General features: G+C 37.7%; 1 protein-coding gene across 2 annotated transcripts in view; it reads right to left on the reverse strand.

Moving 5' to 3' along the window:
* Positions 1-13,481, reverse strand: part of LOC106871978 (golgin subfamily A member 3) — a 30,753-nt gene that overhangs the window by 15,690 nt on the left and 1,582 nt on the right. The window contains exons 1-6 of one of the 2 annotated variants that reach the window (XM_052977022.1): positions 4,082-4,104; positions 3,183-3,405; positions 2,684-2,907; positions 1,873-2,107; positions 1,494-1,648; positions 176-1,126 (exon numbers count right to left, since the gene is read on the reverse strand). In XM_052977022.1, coding sequence (XP_052832982.1) covers positions 176-1,126; positions 1,494-1,648; positions 1,873-2,107; positions 2,684-2,907; positions 3,183-3,372 — 1,755 coding nt within the window. In that variant the 5' untranslated portion in view covers positions 3,373-3,405; positions 4,082-4,104. Of the gene's footprint in view, positions 1-175; positions 1,127-1,493; positions 1,649-1,872; positions 2,108-2,683; positions 2,908-3,182; positions 3,406-4,081; positions 4,105-13,481 lie in introns of those variants that run through there. The other variant, XM_014918769.2, reaches the window with a different exon arrangement.

Below are 13,481 nucleotides of genomic sequence, written 5' to 3' on the forward strand. Positions count from 1 at the left end.
GGATTTGTGTCAACATAGTGCAATAGAGTGTTCCCCCTGAAGAATTGTAGTGGATCTGCATCCAATCACACTATGAACACCTGAACACCCAATGCAGAGGATGCAAAAAGCCATAATGTGAAACATGCATAGGATAAAACATGAATGGATAAAAAAACAGAAAAAGTGATTCTACCTTGGATTTTCTCTCTGTAAATGGTTTCATTGCATTCTTAAAAAGAGGTCCAGGGTCAGGAAGAACGATTTTAGGTTTTGTGGTAGTCGATAATTTAGATGGTAAAGAACTGACATCTTTCTCGGGTAACTCCACACTGCCAGGGACGGAACCAAGACGATCGGAAATGTCAGTATTTTGGAAAGGATACTTTTGGTCATGGCTAGCACCGGTCACCGAATCCAGCAGAGGAGAAAACCTTGCAGTGTCTCTGCCAGAGTCACTTGGTGTGAAAGAACGTTCTCTCACTGGTGGAGAGTGTCGTCCATTTTGGAATCTTTTGAGGAAACTTTCCAGCTCAATAGCTTTGACAGGTGGCAGTGACTTGAGAAAATCTTCGGCTGTGCTGTCGTCTTCATAATTGTAATCCTCATCACAATCAGAGAACTGGGCTGAGGAGCTTTTTACAGAGGCAACTTCATCAGTTTTGTCTCCTTCACTTAGACCATTCTCTTGACTGGGTTCTCTGGAGATTTGTTCCATAGACGATGAGACAACTGAAGATGTTGTTGATGCGGAAGGAGACAAACCATCATTTTCTTCTGTAAAATCTTTGGAAGCAGATTTGTTCTTAGGTTTTCCCTTTTTCTTCGATTTTGGTTTTACCTGTTCCCTGTCCCTGGGGGATGTTTCGGAGTCAGACATAAATTTTGGTCCTGAATTGAACCAAGATGTTTTCTCTGTTGTTAAAGTGATATTTGTTGCAGGAATTATAATTTTGCCTTTGGTTGATGGAATAACTTTGGCCAAATCTTTGTCAGTCTTTGAAACGTCTGTTGGCAATATTTCAGTGCTTTCTCCTGAAGACATCAACGAATGAGAATCATTAGAGTATAAAGAATCCAAACGTGGTGTTCTCTCAAAAGACATTTTCAGACTTTGGCTATCACTGTTGAGACCAGGAATAAGATTCTGAAATTAAAGAATTTAAAAATTAACAACTTTGAATTCCTCACACAAATGGATTTAGTTTAAATATTTGTGTCTTAATTGGTTCCAACAGTTCCTACTGCCAAAAGATTTTAGTAATGGTTCTTTTAGTGGCCACCATACTGAACTAGTTTACTGCTTACACCACACTCCCACCGTCAACACCATAGACACACACTCTCTCTCTCTCTCTCTCTCGCTCAGATTTGGTTGGCTTGGAGCTATAATAGAAAGTAACCTATCTAAAGTGCCACACAGTAGGATTAAACCCAAAACCATGGGGTTGAGAAGCAAACTTCTTAAACACACAGCTACAAGTGTATCTATAAAACAAAATGTAAAAATATACCTGAGGTATGTCAGAGGATGTTTCTGAATTTGTCTTTGAGGAGAAACTTTCACTCAAGGGTGCTGGCTGTATATTGTTGGCCTTCAACCTCTTCTCTGCTTCAGCCACAATCTGAGCAACTACTTCAGGAGAAGCAGGGGTCACATTCTTATCACCTGAAAGTGAAAGAGGACAACAGATAAGTTCAATAAAAATACTGTTAGAAAGTTGATAGTGACAATAGAATCTTGGTCTAAATGACTAACAGTATTTGAATGAATAAAAGATTGCTTGTTTGCAAGCAATGTGATATTTCCCCCTCCATCTTTAGTCTGATCAATGTTTTCATGAAATACTGCAAACAACCAACCAGTGAGAGAGGCTGACATGAAACACTTACCAATAACTGACCACTGCAAGTGGAGTGCTTCTGCAACAGTCTCAAAAGCATTGCTGTTTTCAAACGGAGTTGTATTGGTCGTTCGTTGTGCAGTGGTGGTCGCTGGCTGTGGTACATGTGCCAGTGTTGAAGGAGACACTTCCGTTGTAGCCATCTTCCTTTTTGGGATTGTAAACTTTGGTCTGTTGTCACGGCTACGTAGTTGAGAATTCACAGTTTTGGTGATGGCTGATACCTACAACAACAACAACAACAACAACAAAAATGAGGAGGAGGGGCAGTACCCATCACAAATGCAAAAGCTTTCAAGACAGATGAGATTTATGAACATATTAATTATTAAGGTCTTGTGTTTCATCCCAGGTAAGCCCTGAATAAATGGATCTATGATTAAGGTCATTCCAACGAGGACCACTCCATCATACTTTTCAAAATTGTTCTTTTCTAAGATGATTAAATACTGACGGAGGGACAATAGGTGGACAATCAAGGTGACAGAATGGACACCAAGACAAAGGATAAGATCAAGATGTCAACCAAAGACAAAATGGCAAAATGATTGTACCCACTACCTGGGGGCATACATGGCCATGACTACTACCTTCACCACTGGACTCTCTATCTGTCAGTCTATATCTATCAATCTGTATAAGTATCAGACTAATATAAGTACTGGGGTTGATATAACTCATTAAATACTTTTGAAGGTGGTGTCCCAGCATGGCCATAGTTCATGACTCAAACCAGTAAAAGAACAAAATGAAATAGACAACAAACAAACAAAAAAAGAAAGCGGGAGATGGGGGTTCACCTTGATAAGGGTAGATATGTCATCAGCAGTTGTGGTAGGATCGTTGATGGAGGAAGGCTTGTCTGATTCAAGTTCACTGAAGTTGATAAAGGGATTCACGAGATGATCGTTCCCCTGTGGGCTTAACCTTTTCTCAGACCAAACATAGTGAACTCGAGTATCACAAGGGTTACCTTCGCTGCTCTGACATAGCCTCTGCTCAACTGGGTTCCTCTTCACAGTCTCTGCAAATAGAGAGCATCATCACCATTATTATTATTATTATGAAGGAACTGTAATAAATGAATGACTGGCGAGATGGAGGAGAAAAGAAAGTTGGAAGAAGAAGAAGGGGAGGAGGAGAAGGGGAGGGGGAGGAGGAGAAGAAAGGATAGGATGAAAGAAAAAATAAAGAACAAGAGAAGAAGAAAAAAAGAAGGAAGAAAAGGAGGAGGCAGAAGAAATAATAAGTGGAAGTGGGAGAAAGAAGTTGATGAAGAGAGAAGCAGAATTTACTGACCAGGAATTCCATAAGACTGTAGAACGGCAGAAGAAGAAGGAGAAGAAGTGAAATCATTGACAAAATCTAAGTCGTAGTGGATCACATTATTGAAGGAATCAAAATTCTGTTGAACTTGCTCAACATCAGGGGGAAGCTGGAGTTCGTGCTCGAAGTTGATCTGTTCAAATGTGAAATTAAAAGGCTCCATACAGACCCAGACATTACTCCCCCTGGCACCAGCCTGAAATGGTAAACAAAAGAGAAAAACAAGGAAATAAGTGGGTGAAAAATAAGCAAACAAAAAGGCGGTCGGCTGACAGTTGAAGCTTATAAGTGGAGTTGAACAACCTAAATAGCAGACATGTGGATACAAGTCCCTGCACACACACACGTAAGTGAGAGAATAGATAGAAATATATACTTCGACCCTCCCAAGATCATACGTATAGATATATAGATATATAGATATGTATATGAATAGACATAGCTGCTTAGTAAGAAGTTTGTTTCTTTACCACAAGGTTCCAGGTTCGTTCTCACTGTATGCCACTTTGGGCAAGTGTTTTCTGTTACAGCCCCAGGTCAACCAAAGTTTTGTGAGTGGATTTGGTAGATGGAAACTGAAAGAAGCCATCATGTGTATATGTATATGTGTGCATGTGTGTGTGTATATATATCATCATCATCATCATCATCATCGTTTAACATCCGCTTTCCATGCTAGCATGGGTTGGACGATTTGACTGAGGACTGACTGGTGAACCAGATGGCAAGATTGGTGAATTTCTCTGTTGCTATTGTGAGTGAGTGTTTGAGAAATAGATAGAGAGAGAGAGAGAGAAGAACAGTTGACACTTAATCCAACTCCAATCTTAAGTTCAATCAAGAAAAAGAAACAAGTGTGAATAAGGCCTTACCTTGCTGACATCTGAGTAAATAAGTCAGTTTAGTCAGTGCGGCAGGTAAATTAAGTAGGTTTGGTGTTGTCAGTGTACAGAAGAAAGTCAGCGAACTATTTATGTCTGACTGGCTACTCTAAATAACTGGTGGCAACTAACAAGGCAAGAGGAAGGGATGTGTGTGTGTGTGTGTGTGTTTTAATCTAACCGAAATATTTTGATATGATTTATTATTAACCCAGTCATTACTTAACACAGACAGGAATGTCCAAGCTAGAAATAGCCAGGTGTCAAGAAAACAACAACAGTGAGAGAGAAGGACACAAAAAAAACAATAAATAACACAAAGGAAAATAAAAAAGTATTGTATTTCGGGATCATCATTTTTTTCTTTTGTTTTTTGCCAAATAAATACACACACAATATATTCATTCTTCTCTCGTTTATTACTGTCCTTATTTTAACTCGAGTCCATTGTCCGAAAATCTTTTGTCACACATCTGTGACCTCTTCAGCAACACTTTCCATCCTAATGTGTGCTCCTGCTCTGCTTAGTCCATTCTGTTCTTCTAGAAGACTGAAAGTGTCATTGAAGAGATCACAGACATGTGACGAAAGATTTCCAGATATGAATTAAAATAAGAACAGTATTAAACGAGTGAAGAATGAATATATAATGCATGTATTTATTTGGTAAAAAAGAAAAAAAACGACCATCCTGAAATGCAACAGCATCTGTTTCAACACACTGTTTCACATCAGGAATCTTGCAACACAAATTCACAAACATAAAATATATAAAATGGAAAGAAAAACAAAGGAACTTTAATATGGCTCTTCAAAGAGCAGCCTGTTTCCCTCATATCACATATCACCATCTTAAAAATATACCCTAAAAATAAAGACAAGATGGTCAGGGCTTGTATGCCTTTGATCAATATGCAAAATAACCCTTAGCTTGTCTTCAAGCAAGGTAATATTTCCCCAGGATCAGACATGTTTTTGAAGATTGGAAATGAATGGCATTCATTTACAACAATCACACAACACCAAAACAACACACACATATTTTGCAGTCTCTGTCTACCAAATCCACTCACAAGGCTTTGGTCAGCCCAAAGCTATAGAAGAATACACTTGCCCAAGGTGTCATGCAGTGAGATTGACTCAGATCAATGTAGTTGGGAAGTACATTTCTTAACCACATCAAAAATAAGGTAACGAAAAACGTTAAGAATGAAACTGAGGGTGACACAACTAAATAAAAATGTCTTGAATGTGCTGCACTGTTGTCACTGTAATTCAATGACTGAGTGAAGTTGAAAATAAAATAAATGTAATAGCATAAAAAAAACAAAGAACTAATCTAAAGATAGACTGAACTACGATACATGACTTCCATGACACATAATAGAAAAGTAAGTATTAAACAGATTCTTGTTTCAAGTAACGAGCTTTGTTATTCCGATTACGGCTGAATTGTCAACACAGGTTTACATATGGAAACAAAGTGAGAAAACATAAACAAGAAACATGGATAAAATAAATGGATTTAAACTGTGAGAAGAGAACAGTTCACACACTATTGTTAGAGGCATAACACTATTTGTAGTTTGGTGTTTATAGTTTGTTTGGTTTATGCCCATTTTTCCATGCTAGCATGGGTTAGACTTGTGTTTCTCAAAGTGGGATGTGTGTCGATACAGATGGAGGTGGGGGTGGAGGGACTTCAGAATAGCACCAAAGTAACAACTGAATAAAACTAGCAATAGAATTTTTATCAAAACTCCTTTTGAATATATATATATATTTCAAAGCAGGAGTTAAAAAAAAAGCCCATTATGTGTGTATACATACATATATACTTATGTTTGTAAGTATGTATATGCATATTTGTGTGTGTTTGTGTGACAGGAAAGGGAGAGTTGAAAGAAAAAAGAGATTGAGAGAAATCTCCAAAGCAAATAGAATGAGGCAACAACTATGAGAGAGAGAGAGAGAACAAGAAGCAAATGGAAGCAGATAAAACTCTGAGACATTATCTCGCTTTCGCTCTCTCCTCCACCACTTGGAACCGATCCAATTTCCTACTGTTAATTAAGTCAATGAAAACCAGTATTTTGGTACAGTACCAAGTCGGTACTAAGTTAGTAGAGCAATTAATAATTTATGCTGGTGTAGTAGGTGTGATGGAAGTAGTGACATAGTAGTGGTGGCGGTGGCACAGGTGTGGTGATGGTGGTGATGGCGCTTTTGGTGTTGGTATGGTTTAGTAACACCCAACACCAGACAAGCATGTTTCCTGCCAGTCCAGATGTTCCCGTCCATACCAAAGCCTTCTGTTTGTTTTGCCGACACATTCTCCATCCATTGCTAGTTTTCCATGCTTGTCACGACTTCACCGTCTTACTCATTTCTGCTAGCTGGGTGAATGAGAGCAATGTGAAATGAAATGTCATGCCAACCCATAAGGGACGGTTTCCTGGTTCCATGGCATATAAATTCCCCACCAGGACAGGACGCTGTTCCATCACAGGGTTACTCAATTGGCAGAATCGTTAACACACCAGGCGAAATGCTTAGCGATATTCTGTCTGTTGCTACGTTCTGAGTTCAAATTCCGCCGGGGCCGACTTTACCTTTCATCCTTTCGGGGGTCGATAAATTAAGTACCAGTGAAACACTGGGGTCAATATAATTGACTAGTCCCCTCCCCCAAAATTTCAGGCCTAGTGCCTATAGCAGAAAGGATTATTATAAGTAGTAGTAGTAGTAGTAGTAGTAGTAGTAGTAGTAGTAGTAGTAATGACAAGTACCAGCAATCCAAAAACACACAGCAACAACTCCAATGGAAATAGCATTAGGCAACAACAGATACACCCATACACACAAGTTGTCTGTGAGTAGGTTTTAAGTACCAACACATACACACAACTCCACTCAGAATATCATTAAAGAACAATACACACACACGCACGCACATACTCACGGTCCCTCTTCACCCATCAATCATCCACACATGTTCTTCAGTTTGTTTAAAGGGCATCACAGCTAAATTTACAAAGGGAGCACCACACAGAGCTATGTAGTCACCTAGAGGTTTCCTTCAGTAATCGGCCAATGGCTCTAGGATCAGGGATATGGTGAACTTTTTAGTGCCAAGGGTGAATTGCAAGTTCATAAGAATCTGTGGGGTACATCTGTGTTGAGAAAAATAATCAATCGTTAAATTAGGCAAATTAATGAATGTATAGACAAAAAGGAATAAGCAGAACAAGAGGAGACATGATAGAGAGTCATGGAAGGAAGGGATCATGGGATGTGTGATGAAAGAGCTTTGACAAAGAAACTAAAATAATAAGAAGAAGAAAGCTGAAGTGAAGACCAAAAATGCAGTGCATGTGTTTAATTGGCAAATTATGGCCATCCCTGCCAAGTATAACAATATTTGTTTCATCACACCATTTCACACAAAGAATCTTGCAAAGCAATTGCATAAACATAATGAATATATTATTTGCATCAAACTAAATTACTTGGTTTTAAGGTTTATAGAGACATCATCGATGGAAAGATTTCAGGGATTTCCCCTTCAGGTACCCCCCCCCCCTTCTAGAGGACTTTCCAGACTTAATGAGTTTCAATGGTACTTGTGAACAAAGCTGCACCCAAGGACAAAGGGCTCCTCAACCCTGCTCTACACAGGAATTGACCATATCACACAAGAGTGATGACCAAACCCTGGACAAGACAACGGGTATATGCACAAAGAAGTATGTCACATCTATCATTCTTTTGCTGCTGCTAATAGATCAACTAAGCAGAAACTCAGTTAAACTTTTAGCATTTAAACCAGCAATATCCAGCCCAAATACTCTATCCATTCTGTGTTCAAACTGGCCAGATCCAGCCTCGATATAACCTACCCTATAACATCATTCGAAAACTAAACAATCAAATCATTGAAATTTTGAAGCTAAAAGATAAAGTATGATTGATCTAAAACAACGTTAAATAAATAAGCTTTACATCTGACAGAATAATCCGAATGCTGAAGGGTCGAATCTTTGAATATATTTTTAGAAAAATTAGTTTCGAACATTTCCACCAGATTTCCAAGGACGGATATTGCAAGCGAAAGGTGTCAACAACCGTCTCAACTGATCAACAATTACAGAACATAAAGAAGAATATATCACAAATGAGTGGTTAGGGTTAGGGTTAACAACACCCAAATCAGGAAATGCTGCAAGCATTTCTACTAAAAGATGTTTCCATGTGTAAATAGTTACTCAAGTCTGATATAATTACAAACAGAAGCTCATTATGAAAAAAAAAAAAAAGAAAGAAAGAAAACCAAGTAGAATGACCTGAATTTGCTATCTGTTTCTAAAGCAATGTTTTTGAAATGAAAATTGCAGCACCCTCCCACCCAGTCCATACTGGGGTGCAAGGGTGTATGATGTTTGAGGTTGAAGAGAAGAGGGGGGAGGAGGCAATAATATTAGTTCTGAACATAATAATAATGATAATAATACAAAAAAAAAAAAACCCAAAGCAATATGCATTCTTTGTTACTGACATTGGGATACCATAGATAAATGAATGTTATATTATTGAAAGCTGAAATAAACTGGATTACTGGAGCAGAAAGAATTTGCCAATTAAGGAAAATGATGCATAAATTGCAGACACTTTACATCAAGTTTGTTTTTAGGTGTGTATATGTACATATATATGTATGTACATATAGCACCTATTGAATATATATGTATGTACATACGTATATATAGTATGTATGCACATATGTATGTTTATATACATGTATTACATGTTTGTGTGTATGTATGTATGTATGTATGTATGTATGTATGTTTGAATACATGTATGTAGATATGCATGTATATCTGAGAACGATATTTCCTGAAGATAAATGAAACCATTCCAATTCAAGAATCAGTGAATAGATTGAAAAAAACAGGAACTGTCAGCTACTATGTCTCATTCAGTTTGCCAATTCCTGCACACACACACACACACACGCACACACACACACACACATGCATGCACTTATGCACAAACACATGCATACATACACGTCTCAATGAAGAAACCTAACTATGGCAATTACTGCCCAAGAATTGAAGACAATAATTGTTATAAACACTTCTTCAAGGACAAACGCATTTGAGAATCATTACAAGTGGAAGCAGAGTTGAAATTTGCCCTACTTTTTTTTCTTCTTTTTTTTACAAGGAAGCTGTTTAAAAAAAAAAATCTACAAAACAACTTTATAAAGCTTAAAAACAGTCATTGAAAACAAACAGGATTCCCAAAATAGTAGCTCAATTTCTGAGAACTAATAGCCTAATCTTCCTCAATGTAAAGCTTTCTAGTGTACACTGAATCATGTAGTCCCAGACATATTCATCTTCATCACTGTTTTGACATCCACTTTTTCCATGCTTGCATGGGTCAGACGGAATTTGGTTGAGGCAGATTTTCTACAGCCGGATGCCCTTCCTGTTGCTAACCCTCACCTATGTCTGTGTAAGGTAATATTTATCCATGGCCAGACATGTTTTTCATGGAAGACTGGAAACAAAGGACACAACTTGCATGACAGTGACACTTGTTTACAGCTATCATGCAATGTCAAGGCAGTTTCTATCGAATTCACTCACAGGGCTTTGGCTGGCCCAAGGTGCCAAACAGTAGGATTGAACCTGGAAATACATAGCTTATCACACAGTCACAACTTTGTTAAAGAAAAAGAAAAAGGGAGGGAGGTGATCATGCGTATACATATATTCATACACACATACATATATATGCCTCTGCACATGTATGTGTTTGTATGTATTAACCTATATAACCCTAATTAAATAATTAACATGGTTTGTTTATGAGTATTTTTTTTTTTTTACTGTTTCATTTATTTTACCCCCACCCCATATATATATATATATATACACACACACACACACACACATCATATATATATATATATATATATAGGCTAGTAGGCCTTAATGACCATATAAAATAATGCTGTGCTGTATACAGCTTAAATAACCATAAACAAACTTGCCAAATGTGGGAGCCATTACGTGGGTGATAGATGTGCTAGAAACAGAAATGAAACAATGGATAATGTGGACCTAGATATATTGTCTGAAGAAGGCCAAAAACAAAAATGTTCAAAACTGGGATGCCTTTGATTACAAGGGTGTTTTGAATGAAGCCTGGTCTGGTGCTATAAACAACAATAACCATCACAAACCAGCAGATGGTGTCTTAATGTTTTGTTACCATAAATAGTAACAAAATATAAGTTAAGAACTGTCAAAAGTTTTCCAAGCTGATAGAAAGAAGAGGGGCAGCATAGTAGGACAATGAGAGAGAGAGAGAGAGAGAAAGAGAACAGACAGAGTGTGTGGGAATGCGTAAGAGAAAGACAAGAGGCAGATAAAGAATGAGAGAGGAAGTGTATGTGAGGTAGTGTGTAGTGTGTGCGTGTAAAGTTATGTGAAACAGAGAGTGTATGAGAGAGAGAGAGAGCACATGAAAATGTATGAGAGTGTGAAAGAGTGTATGAGAATGTGTTACTGTGTGTGGGTGTAGGTGTGTTAGAGAAGACAGGATAGATAGAGAGATATTGCTCTATATAAATATAGAACAGTCAATGAGTAAACACTAGTATAAAGCAGGGCGTGCCTTTACTTGAATGAAGGTATTAGAGAAGCAAAAATGAATAGTAATAATAATAATAATAAAGAGAAGAAAAAATAATTGTGAAAAGTTTCTTTTAGTGTTGCAAGGGCAAAAGGAGGAATAAAACTAATTCACTGAAGGAGATTTTAAAATCTGAACTCCCAGATTCATTTTCGTTATTAAAACACCCCAGGAGGGGAAAGGGGCTCTTTATAATTACTTGACCTTCAAGGTATAACAACCAAATCACACCCTGTAGTTTAAAAAAAAAATATTGATGAGATAATACAGTCCTTCAAAAAAACACCCCAGGAGGGGAAAGGGGCTCTTTATAATTACTTGACCTTCAAGGTATAACAACCAAATCACCCTCAAATCACACCCTGTAGTTCAAAAAAAAATATTGATGAGATAATACAGTCCTTCAAAGCCATAGAGAAAGACAGGGCAGCCATGTCTGGAAGGTATTTTAATTATAGGTTTTGCTAAATCTATGGTGACCTGGGATGAGATAACTTGAGAACTTCAATGTGGTCACTTCTTGGCTGCTAGAAACAGCAGCCAAATGTTGTAATGAATCACATCCCATCGGGTAAAACACAGAACAACACAACAAATATTACAGCCCTCAATATGGTTGAAATGTTCCAGAAGTCATAGGTTTCCTAAATCACTTGACCAGAGAACAACCAGCACAACGAGGGAGCCTGTATGTGGTCACTTGACCTGCTAGAAATAGAAGCCAGCTCCCCTCACCCCACTAAATGACCACTCATTACACAGTACTAAATTAGAAGGGGCACATTAGATAATGCAGTCCCTGGTATACAAAATGTCCAGATCAACATGGCTGAAACAAACTAGGATTACTTGGTCACAGCTGACCTTGGGCTAAACAACAACAACATGTATTTGCATACGTGGATGTAATCTTAAGAAGAGGTCATATCGACTAGGGTGGTAGAAGTAATGACAAGGAAATGAGATAGGTTAGTGCAAGCTGTTGGTGCTATTGTCATCACCTCTGATCTAGCAGTAGGTCTACAATCAAAGACATTCCAGTTATGGCCATCCCTTTCCATTTTTTTTTCTTTAAAAATAGTGTACATCTAATGTGGCTATTTTTTTTTTTTTGTATTTTAAAGATATTAATGAATGTTTTGAAGTAGATTTTAACTGCTATTTCAAATAAAGTACACAACAAGTACAACACAAATTTCTAAAGTATTTGTGACCTTGTCACCCAATCTACCTATGTTATATGACACCTTTATCATGTGAAAACCCGAATATTATATGTCAGTCATGTTTTTTTTTTAAATACAAAAACTATTGTCAGAAATACTTAAGGGCAGTTCTTCTCAATTTAGGGGTTGCAAAGAAGAATACTGAGGGTCAAAGTTTTTGTGAGCAGAGTTCAAATTCAAAATTTATTGGGTGGATTTGTCAATAAAACCTGGGAGTCTGTGAGGAAAATTAAATAATCTGGGATTCCTGGGTACTGAAAAGGTTGGGAGCCCACCCCCACCTAAGAAAACACCAAATTAGGCATTTGTTCTCTATGTTCTTTTGTGATTGGTTAGAATGTAGGTAGAACCCCCATATGAAACAAAATAAGGGCATTAAAGACATGTGAAAGATTAATAAATATGATTTTCATGGAAGAAAATTAACAACATCAGTAATAAAGGTTTTTTAATTCAGGTACAAGACAAGGCCAGCAATTTTGAGGGGCAGGGTTAGTCGAAACCAGTGACCTATTTTATCAACCCCAAAAGGATGAAAGCAAAAACTGACCTTGGTGAGATTTGAACTCAGAACAGAAAGAGCCCAAATAAATGCTAGAAGGCATTTTTGGGGATGCTTTAATGATTCTACATGCTCACAGGCTTTTGCTTCTGAGTTAAGCAATTTTGAGGGATGATTGTATTAACCCCAGTACTTTACTAATATTTCATTTTCATTGACCCCAAGAGGAATGAAAAGTGAAACTGAACTCAGTAGAATTTCAACTCAGAATGCAGAGTCAGAGCTGCAAAGCATTTTGTTCAAAACTTTAACAAATATGCCAATCAACTACCCTTATATTAATAAAAATAAAAATAATAATAATAATAATAATAAATGCTCTGATGCAGTACTAGGTAGTGGCTCTCATGGCTTCTGATCTTAACTGAGTGGAAGTGTTATGTACATTGTTTTGTCTTGGTGTAAAAGATGGCCTACAACAAACGTTCTGTTCAGTACCACAGATTTGCTTGACCTCAACCAACTGAGAATGTCCCTTAGTGGCTGATGATATGTGCACCTCTGATCACAAGAAGTAGTGGGGGAGCATCATAGCCATGTGTTGAGAGGAATTTTTGGGGGTTTGAATAATTCACCTCTGGAAACATGGGTGTTTCATTCAACATCCTTAAACAAACATTATTCAAGGACCATTTGAGCAGGATGGGCTACTCGACCTGAAGAAAATTCTAACTGGGCCCCACTTGCAAGTTCATGCGCTGTTTATCTTGATATAAGATCACTATGTCGCACACATATGGTTGTGATGCATGTGCCTGGTGTACCCTTATCAGATGGGTATACTGAGCTTCGTATATTTTACTTCAGTGTCACTTTAATGGCATGCACTGCTCTTTCACTCAACAATAATAATAATCCTTTCTACTGGAAGCACAAGGCCTCAAATGTGGGTAAG

The sequence above is a fragment of the Octopus bimaculoides genome, chromosome 26 (assembly GCF_001194135.2).
Source record: "Octopus bimaculoides isolate UCB-OBI-ISO-001 chromosome 26, ASM119413v2, whole genome shotgun sequence".
Classification (NCBI taxonomy): Eukaryota; Metazoa; Mollusca; class Cephalopoda; order Octopoda; family Octopodidae; genus Octopus; species Octopus bimaculoides.